The 21,499-nt window shown below is 40.9% G+C and overlaps 1 protein-coding gene and 1 long non-coding RNA gene across 7 annotated transcripts in view; one reads left to right on the forward strand and one right to left on the reverse strand.

Moving 5' to 3' along the window:
* The window catches only part of ASRGL1 (asparaginase and isoaspartyl peptidase 1), a 74,157-nt gene that overhangs the window by 7,023 nt on the left and 45,635 nt on the right, over positions 1 to 21,499 (forward strand). For 3 of the 6 annotated variants that reach the window (XM_081904926.1, XM_081904920.1, XM_081904927.1), the window contains exon 2: positions 2,271 to 2,398. The exons of 2 other annotated variants lie outside the window; for them this stretch is intronic. In XM_081904926.1, the coding sequence (XP_081761052.1) occupies positions 2,308 to 2,398 (91 nt within the window). In that variant the 5' untranslated portion in view covers positions 2,271 to 2,307. Of the gene's footprint in view, positions 1 to 2,270; positions 2,399 to 21,198; positions 21,209 to 21,499 lie in introns of those variants that run through there. One more of the 6 variants, XM_081904923.1, reaches the window with a different exon arrangement.
* On the reverse strand, positions 553 to 15,923 carry LOC309366399. The gene is made up of 3 exons (XR_014166690.1): positions 15,773 to 15,923; positions 5,413 to 5,528; positions 553 to 1,453 (listed from the first exon to the last, which is right to left on the reverse strand). It is a non-coding gene; the product is annotated as an uncharacterized lncRNA (long non-coding RNA).

Genomic DNA, 21,499 nt, shown 5'->3' on the forward strand with positions numbered 1-21,499 from the left:
GAGTATCCAAAACCTTTTCCCCATTTGACCATCACATATTTGATCTCTTCATCCTTGACCTCCAAATCCAGGAGGAGTCAATAGGTTTTTGATAATGTTTTCTTTTCGTTTTGTAGTAATTCTTTTTCTAATTTTGATGTTTCTTTCTCAAACCCAATTTTCCTGTATATTTTAAACACATCATTTAATTGGTAGTATTATAACCAATCCACCAATATCTGATTTTTTTCATTTTTTTAAAAAAATTGAGTATGTTATGCTCTTCCTTTAAAATTTCTTTATAAGTTGCCCAATTTGATTCCATATTATTTCTCTTCACTGAGAAAGCCTCTAAAGGTGACAGCCACCAAGGTGTCTTTGACTGCACTAAGTTTTTATATCTGTCCCAAACACTATACAGAGATTTTCGAAATATATGGTTTAAAAAAACAACTATGGACTTTCACTTTATTGTATGCGTGCCATTCCTACCTATTTAACCCCATACCATTTAAATGCCATTCCATCCCCCTCCTCCATTTAATCCATATTTACCATTTCCATTGTTTTTGTTTTTACATGTCAAATTCAGATTAATTGGGGAAATAATAAGGGACAGCATTTTGATAAGGACAGCATCATGTGGAGGCTGCAAAAAAAACCAAAAAAAAACAACCTAGCACACATAGGCAGCACTGAGTCCAATTAACTTCCCACAACAATAAGTCAAATAATTGTCAATTGCTGCCTTTTCATGACACTCAGAATCAGCTGCTTGAGGCAGACACCTTACTCTGCCTAGTGGTAGAGCTAGCCCTCCTCTCCCTTTGGGACAACAAAAATCCTTCTTCCCTGTGATCAGTCTGATGCCGGAAAAGCATCGGTCCACCTCTTCAAATGGAAGTTGCACCTCCTTCTCATCTCATTACATATCCCAAGAGCAGCAGTGTAGTTTAAATCCTCTTCAAAGCAATCTCTGTTATTGTGGCTCACATTTCAGGCTGCTGGTTCACTGTGTGTATGGCCCAGTTCCTATTAACCACCCTCTCTACACAAATGTTCTCCTGTCTTCCTAACCTCATGCAGAAATTCAGTGGCAAGAGATGGTCCTCAGAAATAGAGGCTATGATACACAGCTGATCCCCTGCACCTTGATTTTTCAAAACCATTGACACTGAGCCTATGGTTTCATTTTGAAAATGAAATGTGTTCCTCTTCCAACAATGGTCCCCATTCTTCAGAAACAGCTGGATACAATGTCCACAGAGATACCACTCTAGAACCCCTCCTGTTTCCTGAACTTTAGAAGTAGTCACTCAATACATTTGAATTTTTATTTTGTCTTTCCTCCCATGGCAGAGCGCAAAGATTCTTTTTTTATATGTGTGAAGTCTCAAAATACTGGAAACCTTGCTGGATTCCTTGGAAATAGCGCCAGCAGCTTAATTCTCCAATTTGTAGAGAATGTGTGGCTCTGTAGTAAAAGAAAGAAAGAAAGAAAGAAAGAAAGAAAGAAAGAAAGAAAGAAAGAAAGAAAGAAAGTAAGTAAGTCCCAGGGAATGCTTACAGAGTGTAACGCTTCCTGCCTTGCAGGAAGGTATCAAATGTTTTAAATGATGTTTGCTGGCAAAGTCATATATAGGTGCTATATCTTGCAATAGAGTGCATTAACATGGCACCTGGCAAGCTGAGGTTTAAAATCCTTTTCCATGCAGCTCAGAGCACTAAACCTGCTGCCAATAGGCCAGCAATTAGCCTTGTCAACATTCCTCCCCCCCCAAAAAAAAAATCCAGCTCTGTTATAGCAAGCCTAATTGGCAGCAAGCCCCTGATTCCCAAGATAGAGTGGCTATATCAGCAGCAGGGAGGAAAATGAAAGCAAGGAGGAAACAGGTGTCCAAATTGTTCCTGTACAGGGTAGGAGATGTGAAAGGCTTGCCTCTGCACCTAGGACTCAGTCACTGCAAACCCAGTTTCTGCATAATCTTTAAACACACACTGCACACACCATTTCAGGGCATCACTGAGGATTGTGCAAAGGAGGGATTTTTTAAAAAGTGGGATATGGCTTATAGGCAGCAGTCATGAGCCACAACAAATATATATGGCTGGCTGGCCTGCCTTACATATTAATTTTTATAATGCATAGATACATTGTCTCTCGACAAAGTGCTTGAAACAACATGTAACCAAAAGAAAGGTAATCTTTTCTGAGCAGTAGTGGAATTGGTTCGTTTTAGATGGGGATGCTCTTACCAGAGAGTAATGTGTATTACCTTGCTCACTTGCAGCCTGGTGTATTTGAGGACCTTCCCGGTCTTTCCACTGATGGGGTGGACTGGACTTCTGCCAAGTCCTCCTGACCCAACATCACTACTGCTTCTGAACAGTGAACTTCAAATCTGGACCACTGTTCTTAGTAAGCTTTTCAAGCAATATATGTCTCAGACTATAGGAAAGCCACAGGAAAGCCTTTTCAATAATATTTTCCCAGAGTCAAGCAATGGATTTGCACAGAAAATCAATCTGCCCATTCAAATTTCAGCTAGTTCTGAGTCTGCTGTCATTCTTTCAATATTCCCAGTTGCTCATTTCACTTAAAGGCTCTGGGTGTTTACATCCTTGCATTTCCCTTCCATGCATGTGTTATGGGATTTGCAATCTTAAACGTGTGTTACAGGATTGTATTATCGAGTGTGTGTTTTGCTCCATATGTTGTATTTAATCATGGAGTGAATTATTATTGTAAAAAATAATATTTCAAAATTATACCGAGAGAGTGGTTTTTTTCTGGGGGGGGTGCAGGGGTACGCATACCCTAAACATTTTGTGAATCTAAGTTTAGCCTCATTGAGGGGCATTATTTCGATATGAGTAGGAAAATGAGACTACTGTACTCCTAAACATTTTTTTTTAGAAAAAAAGCACTGTGTGTGTGCATATATAGAGGGAGTGTAAATAAATCTGGATAGTTCCCAAACCTCCATGTTGATGCCTTTTTGAGGAATAGTGAAAGATGTGTGACATAACTTACTGTTTAATAAGAAAAACTTTCCACTTATTGTTGGAAAGAAAGACCATCATGTTGGTTGTTACTTGTCTTGAGGTCCCATTTGTGACAAAAAGACAAGATAACAGATTTTTCATAGAATCATAGAAGGAACCATGAGGCTCATCTAGTCCAACCCCCTGCAGAGCAGAAATCTTTTGCCCAACCCACAACCCTGAACCCACAACCCTGAGATTAAGAGTCTCATGCTCTACTGGCTGAGCTTTCCCAGTGTTAAGGCTGCAGATAATTTTTAAATTAATACATTTTTAATTAATTTACAACCATCTCTCTCTGATTAAGCTTTGTTGTAAGCCAATATTGGTAGAAAGGCAAAATATTGTGGTTTAAATTTGAGGGGTGAGGGAACTTAACTAAGGCTTCTGTTGATGAATCTAAAGCTTGCAGGCCAGCTTTTTAAACCTATGGCTCTCATGCAGTATCTCTCTCCTTGGAGCCATTTTGTTCCTTGGCGACATACACTTCCCCTTTTCTCATGTTGATTGAAGGGAAGTAGGTTAAGATATGAATGTGGGATGAGTACTCAACACAGCCATTGGTCTATATGTGCAAAACTGGTGCAGTAAGTAGTGAAGTTTGTATGGAGTGCTGTTGCACCAACCTGCCATCTTTAGAGTGCAATCTTATGTGTGTACTCAGAAGTAAGCCCCACTGTGTCCAATGTTGTGCAGCCTTGGAGCCCTACCTGCGAGACTCAGTACAGTAATGCAGCTTGCTAAACCCTGTGAAACAAGGTTGTTAAGATCGTTTATAGGTCAATAATTTTCAGTCCACATCAAGGCTGCTTCAGTCTTTAAAACACCCCAAGTGATAAATGTATTCTAGCTTTTGGTGCTGCTAACACAAGTAGATGAATATAGCATCAAGCCAGCAATGTGTTGACAGTGTATCTATTTAAATGCAAGGTGGTTCTGAAAAATACAGGAAATGTTATACACACTGAGCCAAGTTGTTCATTGGTACACTAGCACATATGGTTCTTATGATCACTCGCTGTTCTAAGACCCCCTGTTAGACAACCATATGTGTTGGCTAAATTCCCTAGGAGTGAACGAACTGTATTGATGACAAACTGGCTTCCTTTTCTCCAAATGCCCTTCAGTTTCTTCATTTACGTCTCACTTATAACTTTGCTTTTATGTAGCTATTTATACCTAATTTTGCAAAATATTAAGGTACATCTACATTTTCCTACTGACGCACACAAATATAAATATAAACATTTTTAAAGGAGTTGAATCATGTTAAAGGAAAGAAGTATAATATTTGTCTTTAACTTGCATATGTTATTTTTCAAAACAATTCTAGGTATTGATGTAATTATGATGGAGGATTCCTCGTCACAACAAAGAGTCCTGCCTAGGTTTTTAAAAAATCCTCTCTGTTAGCACCTACACGTGCAAATCTCCAGAAACCTCAGCTTCTTATGCCAGAGCAATAGATGTATTATATTTGTTCCAAATGTTTAAATATTTCAGAAGGAGGGGGGAAAGCTAGTCGTATCAGCAGCTGGCCTGATCTGGTACCTGAATTTTAATTGAAGAGTGGTAATATTAAAAACTTGGTGTTCCCTGTGTTATGTGTGAGAATGGATGGATGTGCATGTATATGCATGATTTGGTTTGTGGACATGTATAAGTGTGTAATGTGTTGTGGGGGGAGGGGTCCTCCCACTTTTCACATGGGGATGTGGCTGTTGGGCTGAAAAGGCTTCCCCCACCCTGGTATACAAAGAAAAGAAAATAGCATATTATGGCCTCTAGAATATCTCAGCCTAGAAAGAAGGCTATTATGTCAGTACACTAAAGCCAGAGGAAGGAATCTTAAACTGCTTCCCCTCCTCTATTTTATTTGAACTTTACAATCTAAATGTCCTACATTTTCTTTCTACACATTGTGAGCCTATATTATGGTAGTGCTCTACGGTTATTATTTTTCACATTCTGACATTTATTGACCACCCATCAAAAACATCCTCTGGGCAGTTCACACAAAATTGAGGACAATAAATTATATAACAATAAAGAAGTTAAAACACTAAAATCAATACAATTATCTGCATTAAAAAAGGGGGAAAGGAAACAGCACAAAAAGCACAGAACCATTCTACAATAACAGTTAGAACCCAGCTAAAAATAATTCCATGGGTTTTCTGAAGAGCCTGGGAGAATAAAAAAATCTCCCACTGGTCTGAAGATCTGAAGGTAGATGCCAAGCAAGCCTCACCGGGAAAGCAATCCAAACTCAGGGTGCCACCAGTGAAAAGGCCCCCTCCCTGGGGGCCACCTCATCTCTTTAGGCAAGAGACGCTGGAGACTTTTGCCAATGAGAAAATCAACCTGCAATCACAAATCTCCCCTTACCTGAAGCACCAAGCAGTTCATGAGTAGATGATGTAGCTGCTTTGCTGATACACCACTTTGGTATCTTCTGCCTGAATCCTGGCAGTACCTGGAGGAAGCTATCTTGCTCTCTGGAACTAAGGCAGAAATAATCAATTAGTTTCATCAGCAGATTGGCGGGGGAGGGGAACCCTTAATTCCAACCAGTACCACAGCTGAGAACTGCACCCTGACATGTACCTCTGCCAGTTACAGGAAGCAAAGAGTGAGCAAGGCAGTTTCCTGGATGGGTAAATATATAGAAAGCCTGCTTGACCTCTCATTTTCTTTTAAACTACTGTGGCGTTTGTACGGAGCCCCCGGTCATCTCACGGACTATTGACCCGTACACCACTAATCCGCTGCCACCAACCAGGTCCTCCCTGGTAAAATCACTTCAGTCTCAGTCAGCTTTTCAATTAATAAAGAAGAGTGTATTTTATTTCAGACGTAAAACAAAACTTTTACAGCATTCCAAAAGGTGTTCCTCTTTACTTTCTTAATCTTATGTTCCTCTCTCTATCTCTGCTACCTCCCCACACTCAAGGACCAACTGCCCTAACTGTCTCTCTATTACCAACTGCCTTTCCCAACCAGCCAACCCATGAAATCCAACCAACTGCCAACCCACAACTCTCAACGAACTCCCCCGAACTAGTTTTATAGACCCACTGACTCCACCCCCCTGGGTCCTGTCTGAGCATCCTATTTAACTATTTCCCCTCCAGCACTCTCTCATATATGTTAACGTCACAACTACGAGTGGGGAACCTGTGGCTGTCTTGATGTTGCTAGTCTACAGTGCCCATCAGTCCAGCCAGACCATGGCCAATGGCCAAGGATGACAGGAATTGTAATCCAGGAAAATCTGATGAGCCACAAATTCCCCACACATTATAAATCTTGAGTCAATTGAAATACAATCCTATATATACCTATTGAGTTGAGGTAAGTGTGCATAGAGTTGAAATGTTATGATATTTGTTATAGGGTCGTTGTTTTTTTAAAAAATTGATGCTTATTATATTTCCTTGAATGTTATTCCCATTATATGTGTGTTCCTGTATCCTAGTTTTCAGCCAGGAAAGTAGGCCAGAAGACTATATTTTGATGTACCAAAACAACAACAAGAGGCAGAAGAAGATTTAAATACAAAGTGCAATTAACAATTGACTTGAATATAGGCCAAGTAGTCTTAATGGTTATTTACAGTATTGTAATTTTTAAGTATAGGTTTAGAATCACGACACTCTGGTGTTTTTGTTTAGATATGGAAATTAGGGCTGCTGTTGTTTTATATTGGCTTACAACGCTTCATCACCCTTTAAAGGAAAAACCTCTTCTACAAAATTCAGATTTGAGAAGTATAAATAAATATTCTTTATTTAATTGCATATATAAATATCCCTCCATTTCAGTATATATACCATTGGTATATAAAGCTCTTAACAGCTTGGGACCAGTTTATTTGTGGGGTGATACCCCATATGTGCCCACTTCAATCTGCAGAACTGGCACTGTTACTGATACCACATAATATTTGTTCTGCAGTTGTCAGAAATCAATCTTTTTGTGTGGCAGCACCTACACTTTGGAACTCCCTGTCTTACTGATACCAGGGAGGCTCCTTCACTGTATTTTTTGGGCGACTGCTTAACACCTTTTTGTTTAGGCAAGCCTGTCCAGACAAGTAGAAGTTGATGTACTTTAATCTCTTTTTAGTTTACTGCTGATTTCAACTGTTTAAAAAAAGTTCTAATTACTTGCTTTTAAATGTGTTTACTGATAATCTTAATATTTCTTGTAAACTGCTTTAGATGTTTGTTACAATCAACACATATACATACATCATTTTATTTGCATGCTGCCTTTCCATGGTTAAAACCATGCTCAAGGCAGCGTACAGCATAAAAAAATCCATAATTACAAATTTAAACAATAAATAAAACACATCAAAATGTGCACAGTCAAATTGAACAATTTCCATATACATCAAAATAAGAGCTAATAACAGAGATACAAAAAGTTAATATCAATAACAGCAACAACCCTTCCCCAACAACAACGACAAAGCTGCTTAAAAACATACCCCAGCCAAAGAGTTTGTTCAGCAGCCTCAGCTTTTGTTGCTGGAGTCAGTCAGGGCCTTGCCCTCCCAGACCTGGTGGGACAAGGGCTACACCACAGCTATGTGGTATATAAATTTTGTTAAAATAAATGTGTTATTATTATCTATTAAATTTGCATACCACCCTTCATTGGAAGATCACAGGGTGGTTCACAACATTAAAATACATGAGAACACAAAATACATCATAAAAACAAAAACAAACCAATAACCCCCCCCTCCCACAAACACAGCTTCTAAGAGGCCAGGGTGAGCTGTGGTCCTATTTAAACATTAGACTGCATATATGCCATACATTGAAAGGACATCTCCTTCAAAGAATCCTGAGAGCTGCAACTCTGTTAGGAGTAAACTACAGTTACCACGATTCCTTTTGGGGAGGCGGTATATGGTTTAGGTATGTGCTGTGTACAGAGCTTTAGTCTGGAGTTGCTGGTTGGAATGTTGGAGCAACATTCAAGAATGCCTTGTCTCTGCTTGGAGCTATCCAGGGTGCTAGCCACCTTGTTAGTTTGCCTTCCATGCCTTGACACTTGGTTTGCCTCACCATATATATCTGAACATGTGCTTTGCTTCATCAGGCCTTGCTTTGCTGGAAAATGACCCATACTTGATCTGACTTTGTTCCCCAGAGCCTAAACTGTGAATGTAAATTGGTATCCTTGGACTCTGACCTTAGCAAATGACCCCACTTAAGCTTGAAGCCTCTCCTCTGGCCGGGACAGTACAGGAACTAATGACATGAGCCCGGAGAGAGAGGGGGCTTTATACATGATTCTGAAATTCCACTTCATCTCAAAAGTGGTTTGTGGAAAAGGGAAAGGAAACAGAAGAAGAATCAAACAGTAAAATTGAAGTCATATTGTTTTCTCGTTGTATGTTGACACTTTAATAACATCCTTTCATTAATTTTTGTACACCCATACACAACTTAATATCTTTGCTCAGCTTCAACAGAGGAGATGGCCTTTTATGTGGTGGTCCCTGGACTTTGGAACAGAAATAGCTGATGCAACTAGTCTGGCACTCCTATCACTGCCAGCCTTGCTGATGCCTTGCCATGGCACCACCCCAGTAAATCTCAGCATTGCTGGTGGTGGCTCCATTGAACTGCAGTGTGCCAGCCTCTCCTACTTTGAAAAGCCTCCCATAAGGAGGTTTTCCTGGCACTACAAGTTTTTTGCTGCCAGGAGGACACATTCCGATATGCTCAGGTGCTTCAGACTGGAGATTATTCTTCTAACTCTTCTATCCTCTGAGGGTTTTTTTGTTGTGCTGTGTTTTGCCGTGCTTATCTATTGGTTTTAAATTGTACTCCAACTTGTGCAATTGTTATTCACACTTTGGAATAACATGTATCTTTTGATAAATGGTGGGCAACCACGCCATCACCAGTGTTCAGAATGGCAATATGTATCGAAATACAGACTTTAATCTTTCTGGATTTGCCTGTTTTAGTATAAAATGAAACATCTACTATGGATCTGTTGGATATAAACCCAGAGTTTAAAAATGTGCTCAACTGTGTAAGCATTAGTTGGGCTTTTTCCGGGGATTGTAGGGGGAGGGATCTTCAATTGTCCCTGGACTACAACTCCCATCAGCTCTAGCAAGCATAGCCAATGATCAGGGATGATGGTCCAACACCTACTGGAGGGCCAGACAAATACCCACCAATCTTTCAAATGCATCTCTCAATTTGTGAACCTCAGTGGGAGCAGTACAAGGAAACAAGCTAGTAAGGTTGCGAAAATGAGTAACGACTGGATTTGTTAGGCTTTTTTCTGACCGAAAATACCATGGGAATAATTAGGAACACAGGCTCTAAAACATTACACGAATCATGTATCTATTTCTCTTCTGTGGGATTTGTACAATTGGATTATGATGCAGCTGCCTCTGAAATATATGGCAGTTCATTCATCCATTTGGACCAGTTGAGTGAAACTCTTAATATATTTTGCCTAACTGCAGGATGACACATCAGCACTTGGGTTGAAAACAATGCCAGAATGGGTGAAATGAATAATCTTTCTGTGGCTTTTTGTAGGGCGCAGGGTTGGTACTGGTGATTACAAGCTGTGAACAAGCAGTTCAGTCAGTCAGTAGATCTACAAGATGTTTGATTTACTTCTTTAAATTCTCTTCGGATATTTATTTCCTTAATTTTTTTCTACTGAATGTATTCAAAGCAGCCGGCAAAAGTCAAAAAAGAAATTGCAAATCAGAACATGATAAAAATAAAACTCAAAACCACAGCCCAAAATTAAATATCAAAACTGTTCTGTCCTCTTCCCCAAAACATGCAAGCAGGAGCTCTTACTTGTAAGTAATGAAATTCCTTATTGAGGCAAGTAACTGTACAGGCTCAACAGCTGACAAAAGGGCTCAGGAGACACAGTTCAGTATCAGGGAAGTTCAGAACTAGACAGAAGCAAAAAAAAGCCCAGAGTGTTTCCACAACCTGCTCAGCAAGCTTTCAAAGACCAGACATGGCACACTCCTTCTGAAGACTCACTCAGATTCCAAACACATGCTCTATTGGGATGGGTGGCGTTGCTCCTATCTCCAAAGGTGTCACCTGGTTCTAGGTAACAAGATTGCACCTGTCTATTCAGGCTCCTCTTCAGTCACAGTTGCCTCCTGTTCATTCTCCCTCCTTGTTGAGGTTCTCCCCAGCCTCCACTGAGGTTCTCTGTTCTATGGGAAGATCGAGGAGAGGGTGGGGATAGCTGCCATCCCTCCTTCCTATTCCAAAGTGACTGAAGCTGGAGCAGAAAAAGATCTTCCCCCTCCTCCAACCCAAGTTCTCACCATTCAGCCCCCACCCTAATTCTTCCTCCTCCTGCATCAGATTCTGCCAATCCAAACCCAATCCTGACAGACCTGAGGAGCTCATGACAAACACCTGCAGGGAAATTGTAGATACACCGGGTTGTATCTCCTGGTGGCTTCGTGCTAGCAACTGCTGCTTGCCTGTTTCCTGCTTAGCACTTGTGTCTGTAAGAAGTGTTAGCTGATTTCCACCTTTCCTACTACAGACACCCACACTATATCCTGCATAAGGGGGCATGGGGATCCACAAAAATTGCAAGTGCTTTCTGCTAGCAGAATGCCAATATTGGATACAGCCCCAAATCCATATAGAAGCCTGTGACAGAAGAGTAGAAGAATGACTGACAGCAGGGGAGTCTGGTGGAACTCTGGGTGTGAATGACAGGAGCTGAGCATCTGTGGAGAATGGCAGTTGAAGGGAGAGCCAGAGGAGATGATGGGAGGAGGAATGAGGAGGGAGAAGGAACAGATAAAAAAAGACAGCTGTTTGAAATTGGGAGACGGGTATACCAGGTTACAGTAGTAAAATTGTGTTATTCTGGTGTGGGTATTTCCTATTTAGAAATTATATTTAATGTTCTTAAATACAGTAAATGAAAGTGTTCTTGTTTAGGTGGATTTTAGGAATAGCCAGTCTCACCCCACATGTCTTGTGTGGCTAAACACCAGAGGTCAGTAAATGTCTCAAAAATTCAAAAAGCACCAGAGACTGTGCTTTCTGCCCAGTTCCTGTTTGCCCTGACTCACTCTTGCATTGCACTCTCTCTCTCCTGCTCTGAACAAGAGGAGAGATGCAAAGAACTTCCCTCTGTGAGGGAGCGCTGTGGTGGCTTATGGAGTTGCTTTTCCACCCATGATAGGGCTACTGATGTGGGCAACATGCCTGCACCATTTTGTGGCCTTTTATGCTTTTAGATGGGACAGCCATTTTGCCATGCCCCACAGCAACCATTTTGTGTTACACTATTCTCCCACAGCTGCCATTTTGTGACTGGTGCCCATGGCACTCAAAATTCCAAGTGACTCTTGGAACATTTTGAAGCCCCTTAACATTATCCAGGGAAGGTGTTTTGGTTAGAAACATTTCCATCTGCTGATAAAAACTGAACAGCCAGTTAGATCTCTGCTCGGACTCAAGGACCAGTACAGAACAAGCCTGCTGCTAAATCAAACATATGTTATCTCACTTAAAGATGCTGCATAGCATAAGGCATCCTCTCCAGATATGAAGAGATTAGAAGGACCATATAGACTTTGAAATGGAACATGAACCAGTTCAGTCCACACTACAATCATGACTTGAAACCTCCCTGATCCCCAGATCAAAGCACTAGCAACCTGGTGTGTTTCGTGGGCTTTGGTCCAACATAGTATAACACGAGACTCTTGATATCAGGGTCATGTGTTTGAACCCCATGTTGGGCAAAAGATTCCTGCATTGCAGGAGGTTGGAACCTCCCTGTGGTCCCTTCCAACTCTACAATTCTATGATTCTATATCTGAGGGAACCCCTTTTGTTCTGTGCATGGGATTGCCTTTGAAGCTGCTAAGTGGGAATGCATTATGAACCTACAACTGGAGACAGTGCAGCTGCTTTGTCCATTCCCAGGCTCAAGTCAAAATGCTGGTTTTGACTTCATGGCTTGCGGCTCTCTTATGGCTGGTTATCTCCATAAGTGCCTGGACTTGCTTTGGATCTTGATATACTTGGTGGGGATAAAACAGGCCTGGGTGGTTTGGTGCTACAGCTGAAAAGTAGAAAGGTTAAGCAACCTCTTCCAGCGCATATTATTATTATTATTATTATTATTATTATTATTATTATTCCTTCATATCCCACACTCACAACAAAAAAGGCATGTGGGCTTAGACTTGTGAGTTCAATTGCCTACAGGATATTCTGTGTAAATTCCTGTGAGAACCTTTTAGAGAAGAAAAGGTGCTGGCCTAAAAATGCACTGAAATATCAATAATTAAGCAACCCAGTCCTGCTCACAGTCAGTACATGAACCACCTCCACGCTGCCGAGATGCACCTTATGCATCTTTGCAATCTATGAAAAACAGGTGAGCTATTTTCAAAACTTGCTTTGACATTTATTGTTACTGGCATCATCATCAATCAAAATTGTGCTAGGAAATATGTGTGCCGCTCTCAGACCTACTGCATCACAGGAGACCCCCATCTCTCACTGTTTAACCCAGCCTGCCAGAGACTGATGTAAACAACAAAGAGACATGGGTCTATGCCCAGGAGGATTTCCCTCGCAATACAGTAAGGCTCAGAGGCTATATATAAGGCTAAACAGAAGCAGTATTATGTCTTTGCTGGTTCCAGGCATTCCACCTTCCCCATCTGGATATGGGCCTGAAAAACTGAGGAAAAGTTGGGAGGCATGGAGGGTAAGTTGTAAATAAGCACACATGGTGCCATAGCCAACATCATTACTGATCACAGGGTGTGTCAAGTTATCAACCTTAGCTTCCTGGCTTTGTGGAGCTTGAGCCAACATGAGAATTTTTTTAATCACTGAATTGGAATCTGCTTTGAACAAACCAATCATGTGAACCTTTCATCATAAGCAGAGATCACAATTCAACCTGCCAGCTGCTTAAACCACTTTGGAGAGCTTTGCATCTGCATGCAAACAAGTAATCGGCACATGTAATAAACAGCTCAGCTGGCTGATGAATCATTAGCCAAGATCTATTTGTCCCCTCCCTCAAAAAAAAATATATATATCTATCAGTCGGCTTCATGCACCATGAATTAGCTGTTAGTAATATGAATTGTTACTAATAATTCAGTTACATGAATGAGCGATTAGTAATATGAAGACAGCATAGACTTACATCTTCCTATAGGCTAAGAGAATAAACTCTAAGAAAAAAAGTCAACAGCTGTTTAAGGTGCAGCCAGGAGAAAATGTGCACTGCATATCTTGCTAATATGCTGTCAGTCAAGTTAAGTTTATTTATAGATCCCCATTTCTGCTACTACTGCACACTCAGTGGGTTAACAACAGGCACAGCAACATAATAATTAAGTACAATAACAGAATAATTAAATTCATTACAAAAATGAATGTTACTGAAATAAGGGTAATATTGCTTAGCATTTAAAAAAAATATTATGGAATAATTGAGCATGTTTTCATGATATAAATGAAAAGTTAGTTATTTAACAGCATGCACAGAGGCTTAGGGAGGGCAGCAGGACAGGCAGGGCGCTACTGCTGCAGCCTCTTATTGTTGTGTGCCTGCCCACGAACACAATGAAGCATGTTTGTCCATTTAATATTGCTAGTAGTGGAGGAAAAGACTGGAGACAATGGACACAAGTAAGAATGGGTTTGAATTTCAGTTTGAATTTTCATGTGAGTCTGCTTAGCCTGGACTTCCTGAACCAGCAAGCAAATCTAAATGCTGTTATTGTTTGAAATTTGCACTTCATTTTGCAATGCAGTCCCCCAACCAGAAATAAGTCTACAAAAATGTGTCTTGTTAGGGAAAGGGGAAGGAATTAAACAATGGTGGAAGACAAGTTTTCAAAGTTAAACATTAAGTAAGTAAATAAGTATATAAGAAAAAGTAACACCCTCTCTCTTTATTTGGTAAGTAAATTTATCTGACAATGCGACAATCAGATTTTGAATTCTATAGGGCAGTGGTTGTTGCAGTTCTAGAGGGTAGAGAAGTTAAAAATTATAGAAGCCAGGCTAATCAGCAAACAGCACAGAAATTCTCAGTCAGGGTGTGTGTGTGCTTGCGCAAGTTGAAGTTTTAATTGCCTTATTTGTTTCCCAGTGGCAGTAACATTAGTACTTCGGTTATCTCTCACTGTCTACTCCATCACTGTAAACACACTGGGGTGGTGGTGGAAGGCCAACTAAAATGCAGATACAATTCCAAATAGCTCATTGGAAGTGAATCTTAATTTCTATACTGTGTAATACTGCTACTTGGGTTCAAACAGTCAACCGTGGATATTTGCTAGGCCAGAGGAATGCCTAAGAACTTAGAAGCTGCCATGATGTGGATTCAGGACTCTGCACCTAGTTTTGAAATCATAAAAAGGTTCAGTAAGGGCTAGATGTGTCTGCCCAGGCAGAATAAACAAACCTGAGGAGATTCCAGGGAATTTTTTTATTTCCCCATATGTAGAGTTAACCTGCAAATTAATGATGATCCTCTACAGTCTATTTGTTCCTATTTTAAATAATATTTGCTCCCAACTAGTTACTGTTATACAAGTTATTCATCACCTCATCCATCTATTACTTTACTTTCTAACAATCTGGTCCCATATACATTTGCAGAGTGTTTCTTTTGCTGCCATATAAGAAGATAAAAATCCAGGCCCATCCTTCTGATACTTTCTCAAAAAAGGGAGCTTCTGAATCTTTTCTTTGGAGTAGCTTTTCCATTTCTCAAAAATGGGAGGGTCGGAGAATCGAGAGGCCTCCCTGCATGCACCTCCATGACCCAAAACTAATGAGGAGTTGTGCTTGCCTTGGTTCCTTCTTCACAACTACAAGTCAACCTCCACTCTCTCCAAAGCAGCGTACTCCAAAGGGTCCCTCATCCACATATAAGACAAAACTATTTTGTCACAGGTTCTCTCAGACTTAAAAGAAACCTTGCTGCCTTTAATCTTGTAAGAAAAACCCTTCAGAAGAAAGGTATACATTTCAGAACTACTTACACCCTTTGGCCTAGTACTTCAAGGGGCAAAGGAAGGCTCTTCTCTCACACTGATGAGGATTTTGAACCGTTCTCACACAGGATGGTGAAGTAACATGAGGGAAGACTATATATGCTCTTTTAAGTTTTTCCTTTCTGTCACTTCTGGTTCCCACAGAATATTCATTCGGCCCTTCTCCTTCTGATCTGCTTCATTAACATATCTTACAATCTTTCCTTGCTCTTTATTCCTATTAATAATATTCTCTCTTAACTAGTTTTTTTAAAAAAAAATACAGGTTATTTCTCCTCAATAGATATATAGCTTTCTTTTGTAACAACCTGATCCAATGCATGCTTACTTGGAAGTGAGTCCTATGACATTCTCTGGACATCACTGTGCCAAGTAAGTGTGCACGGGATGGCAGTTAACAGGAGCAAAATTCCCCTCATCCTTGTCTTAACAAGGACCTTGATCCAGAAACAGGAGCTGGAGAATTATATAAACGTAATACAGGAGGAGTAGAATAGTGGTGGAGGAGGAAAAGGGCCTTTCTACTCATTCCTAGTTGTACAGCTGCTTACCATGTCAGTCATAGAAAGAAAAGGCAAGCTGCTTCTATCTGAGGCATTTTCACTCAAAAGAAATTTTTAGAAGTTTACGAAAGCATTTAGTAAAGACCTCAGAGCCACAGACCTGCAGTGTTGTATAAGCCTGGCATTTGAAAGCCATCCCTGGGAACTTCCAGACTGTCACTCATTACTTGTGGGATTCAGTCACATCCTGGCAAATTCAGGCTGAGCGATTAACATAAAGCTGACCTGGAGCTCCTGCAAAACAAACCAGCTTGTCCCAAAAGTCCAGGCTTCCTGAGGTAACAAAAATGGCAGGAAAATGCGTGTGAGGGAAAGTGCTCCTAACGCAACAATGTCTAATCTCCCCACAAACAAATCAGCATCAGTGTTTACTAAATAGCCTTCGTAGTCTAATCTCTCTTCAAACAAATCAGGCTGAATGCTCATTAAACAGGTTGTCTAGAAGTCACCCTTGCAATCTTTAAAAACATTCATGTTCAACAAGGCATTTGATGGCTGGAACAACCTGCTCCTGGCAATCTTGAAATTAGCAGCTGGGAGCATGTGTGACTGCTTGGAAATGTTTTCAGGTGCTTTAAATGGTTTAAATTTCTTTTTTTAATGTATTGTTTTGTTGTTTACTGTCCTGGGGTTCATTGTCATCAATACCATCTTCACCACCATCATCTCTTGAGATGAAGGTTAAAAGGAAGGGGCTGCAGATGCTTGTGGGGGCAGGATCTGTGGTCAGTGATGTAAAACTGCTGAAGCAGAGAGGGGGTACCTGCAAGAGAGAATTGTTAAGCTGGGAATGGCAAAGCATCTTTCTCCTGCCCACAGATTTCTCCCTTGTAAGCACCCACATCTGCAGACTAGCACTACTAAGGATATCATGGTCTAAGACCCCATATTTCACTCAAAACATCTCTCTCTAAATTTGAAGCTGAGGACATCTCCAACAGGCCATAAAGGCTTTCTTTCCCTGTTGATACCCAGGCTGTGTGGCAGGCCTAAAAGGGAGGAGGGATGCCATTCTGAAGTGTATTTCAAAGGATTCATTTCCTCAGCGGGAAGAATTTCTGGGTTCCAACCATATCTGAGAAAGAAACTGAACAATCCTTCTATCTGTGCTCTGTTTTCCAAACCACTGGCTACTTATTTTGTGCCAAATATCTGGCACTGAACTGTAGCCAAAAGGCATCTTTTTTTAAAAAAAAGAAGATCAATACTTCCTAAATGGTATATTAAATGCACAGGGATTTGAATCTTGCTCCCGTTGGCTTTAGCTGACTAACCCTTGAGTTTGCAGGAAAGATCACATTGCACTTAACATTCCTAATTTCCTTTGGCGTTGATGGGGGCAATCATTTTGAGATCAATGTGAGGGCTATCTCTGTCTCGACAAAAGACTTTGCCTCTATTCAATTTCTCTCATAACCTTCTATCTTATTTTATATATGATCACATAAGTGCTTTCCATTAGGACCAGCTTGAATTAGTACCTGTCCCTTAGGATTGTTAGTAGTGTTCATGAAAGAACCATGATTCTCTGTCTTGGAGAAACTGCCCGTCTTCCAAACATCATGTGTTATGAAACTTCATTTTCATTTTTTTAATATATTTGTACCCTGCTTTTCTGTCCGAAAAGGAAGCCTAAAGCAGCTAACAATAACATACCAAAATAGATTACAATAATGTAAAAACAAACCAAGCAAAACAAAATGGCTCCCAATGCCAAACAGCTGGTGTGTGCTGAGAGCCATCACTCTGAAGCCAATCAGCAAGCAATTTGTGATGCCAAGACCCATCCTGTCTGAAAGCTAGCCTCTCCGCATTAATCAGCTGAGTACGTCTTCCTTGAGCACAGGATCAAATGGCTCCACCCACCTATCAAAACTGATCTGCAGGATGATGGTGGTGAGGGAAGAAAGGATCTGGTCCACATGCTGGATTGTTACCCGATCCTCCACCTCAGTCTCTGTCCTCCATCCATATAAGCAAGTAGCATTATCAGGGTTCAAGGACACAACGTTGCCATAGATAGCACTCCAGGAGCTTGCAAAGCAGAGCTGGTGTGAGTATGGCATGAGGAGATAAGAACGAGGCTGGGGAGTGTCTAGAGGGCACAATAAAGATGTATGGAGGGCCACATTCACCCCCCTGGCCTGAGGCTCCCCATTTCAGCTCTAGTGACAGAATGCTTGCCTAGCTCTTGAACAAAAATATTAAAAAGTGACAACCATTGGAAAACTAGAAAACTATCCTTCCCCCCCCCCAACCACAAGGCTTTTCAAAGAGATTTGTCTGTATTTTCTAAAAGCAAGAAGATGTACAGCTATCCTCTCCCACACAGCAATGCTCAACCCCAGAACCAGCAATAAGTTTGCTTGATTTGTATGAGAGGACAGGATCTCAGCTCCATTGGCACCTATTTAGATACGTGTTAGTGGGAATAAACAGTTAAACGAAAAGTGAGTTTTTAAAATCTGTGGTGAACACCTCACTGCTCTCTGCACTGCTTCATCTAGTGGCAAATGTAAAATCTGAGAGACACCAAAGTCTGCTGAAGGGCATGCCGTGAAAGCACACGCACACAGCATGAGTTTCCTCTGCAAGTCTTAGAGCTACTGCTGGATGGTACCTTCCTGAAGAAATCTCATCACTGGGAGAGTGCTTTGTGGTATTAAAAGTCCAATTAAAGCAAAATCAAATAGTTTCATTAACTGCAACAACCAAAAATTATACTGCCAATTGCTTTCTTCTCAGTTAAGGGCATTTACATCTGAATGACTTTTTTCAACTGTGTGTGTGTTTGTAATTAATGCAATTACAAGCTGGGGATCTTTCCCCAAAACTAAAAAAGAAAAGAAAAAAGGAATGTTATCAGTTCTACTGTTTTAATTGAAATAGAGTTGTTTTCAAGCGTATGGTGAATTATGTAACTTCCATTATTGGAACACAATATTTGCACCCTGTAATAAGTCAGCATCAGCATCTGGGTGTGCGCCTCTTCAGTTTGCGAGAAGTTTGTAGATCCAACATCAATAGCTTAATTTATTTAGCTTACGTCTATTAATTACTTTCACTAGTTGGAGCATCTTATGTAATGATGGCAACAGCACTGTGAGTCTATCAGCTGTCTTCTCATCCCCTCCTCCTAAACTGTTTTTTCCAGTCAGGAAAGGAAAGACGCTGTCTACAAACGGAGGTGGTGGGGGAGGGGGAGGTAATGGATGGTGTGTGAAGAACTTGCAACTTTCCACCTGGAAGACTGACCTGCAGATGTCTCTTCCCCACAAGAACAGCAGTGGCCCGGCAAAGGAACCTCTGGTTCTCCTTGCTCTGTGAAATCAGCAGCCATTATGGCATGTCTTTTCAGACCTATATGTGTTCTAACAATTTAAATACACCCCACAGTGGAAAGGACCACTGTCATGCAGAACAAGGTCTGACTCCTTCTGGAAAAGGGAAATTCCTGGTGAGGGACTTCTCTAGCCTGGAGTGCAGCACTCAAGGCAGCTTCTAATTCTCAAGGCCGCTTCTGCCTTGGATGTTGCCAGCACTGAGGAAGAGGTCTTAAGGAGCATGCAACCCCTCCCACAAAGAGGACTGGTTCCTCAGGGCAATCTGTCTCTAGGGGTGATGCTCTCTCTGGGGGTCCCAGTTTGGGAAACTCTGGCTCAAAGGATCTCTCTGCTGATAGTCTCCAGTCCAGGCTCAATGTCAGTGCCTGGGTTCATCATCTCCACAGCTGTCCTCTTGCCTTTGAGAGCCACTCCCAATCCTTGGCTTCTGGTAACAACTGATGACACCACCGGTTTTCCTTACCTAGATGGTTCCTCCTCCCTGTCAAAGCCTTAGTTGCTGTTCAAGGTTCGGGCTATCACAACACTCATAGCTGCCATCTGGTGGGCATTCCACTAATTACACAATATTGCTTGCATTTTTATTTTATTTTTATTTCAAAGAGTAACAACTGCCCAGCTCACCTCTGCGGCAGTTAAGAAGCAGGTAGTAACAGCAGCAGCGGTACATGACAACTTATGACAACTTGACACTTTACCAGTTTTTTTAAAAAATAAAACAATGGCCTTGCCTTACAATTTACTAAATGATACAACATAAGATCGGGGTGGCGGGGGGGGGGGGAGAGATGTAACGGGAGGAAACCTGACAATAGGATCAAGAAGAAATTAATTCAGCCACCTTGGGTTGGCATAGATATAATTTTGTATATAAAATAAAAAATAAGCTGCTGAAACAAATGCATTTTAAGATGCTTCTTAAAGGCTGGGCTGCATTGAATGGAGTGCATCTTTCAACAGGTAAAGCACACCAGAGAGAAGGTAACCAAAAAACAAAAACAAAAAACCACCACTTGGACAGGGGCAGTGGGGTAGAAGAAAAATGGAAAGCAAACAAGAAAAGTCCAAGAAACTATGAAAAGGCACAGACAATGCATGTACTGAAAAGTTAAGAACGAAACCTTGAACCCAGAGATAGCAGGAGAAATCTCTGCATGCCCTCTTCCTCTCTTGCCGCCAGAAGGGATATAAGGTAAGAAAGAGATGCAAGGAATTACCGGTTCAAATACACAGAGAGAGACAGAGCTGAGCAAAAACAACCCCTAAAGTCCAGAGCAAGAGGCCTAAGAGGAGTCCAACCAAAAAGCAAATAATTGTAAAAAGAACAAACTACTGAACAAGCAGTTATCAACAGAAAGAAGAGAAAGAATCTTGATGAGATGAAAAAGCTAAACGAGACCAACGTTAGCATTGTGGAAGATGAGATGAAAACGAAAATTAGATATATAGATAGATAGATAGATAGATAGATAGATAGATAGATAGATGATAGATAGATAGATGATAGATAGATAGATAGATAGATAGATAGATAGATAGATAGATAGATGATAGATAGATAGATATAGATGATAGATAGATAGAGCACCACACTATAAGATTTGTAGCAGTAGAAATGTCTGAGGATATGGAGTGGCTCTCAAAGAAAACAGAAGGCAGAGGTTGGGACAAACAGTGGAAGTGACTTTGACTAAGAAAGCTTTAGGAGATAAAAGAGAGTGACAAAGAGGATTACATACAAACAGGAGGCAAACAGGAGGGAGAAAAATAAGACTTTTAAAGCAAAGCACAAAACCACCTCACAAAATAAATAGGAGGGGGAAAGAGAGCACAAATTTATAAATGGAGAAAATCAGACAACAGATGGAATTTGAACCATGAATGTTCAGCAGTACAAATGTACAAGCAGGAGGCAGCACAATTCAGGAATGAGCCAAGGCTGAGCAGAGCAAGAATGATGAAGATGAAAACTTATGAGGGCCAGACAAATGAAGAGTGGATGCTACCACAGACTTAGAAAACACCAGCACTAGTGGTAGATGGTGCAGAAATAGGAAACAGATTTGAGTTAGTTGAATGGGGAAAGTATCAGGTCGCAGGAGCGGAATTACAATCTCTTGGTGAAGCAGTAGAACTGTACACCAGAGCAAATAAAATCAAATGATAATCATAAAGGGAATGTGGAATATTAGAAAAATCAACAGGTGAGCATGAGGAAATGATGACTAAATCAAGACTTGTGAGCAGCAGAGGAAGGAAATGGGGAAAGATCAAAGTAATAAAGAGGGGGAGAATAAACCTGAAGGATTCTGAATCAGCTGTTTGATCACTGTGCACATCACCACCTAGTAAAACAGGAGAAAAAAACGGCAGAAAAGATTAAAGCCAGACTTCAAAATCAGCTCTCCCCCCCCCCCAAAGTAGACATTGAACCAGGAGGGTGGTACATAACAGCGAGAGTAGCGCTCGCTGGAGAAACTAGT

Source organism: Podarcis melisellensis (genome assembly GCF_964234715.1).
Source record: "Podarcis melisellensis genome assembly, chromosome: 3".
Taxonomy (NCBI): Eukaryota; Metazoa; Chordata; class Lepidosauria; order Squamata; family Lacertidae; genus Podarcis; species Podarcis melisellensis.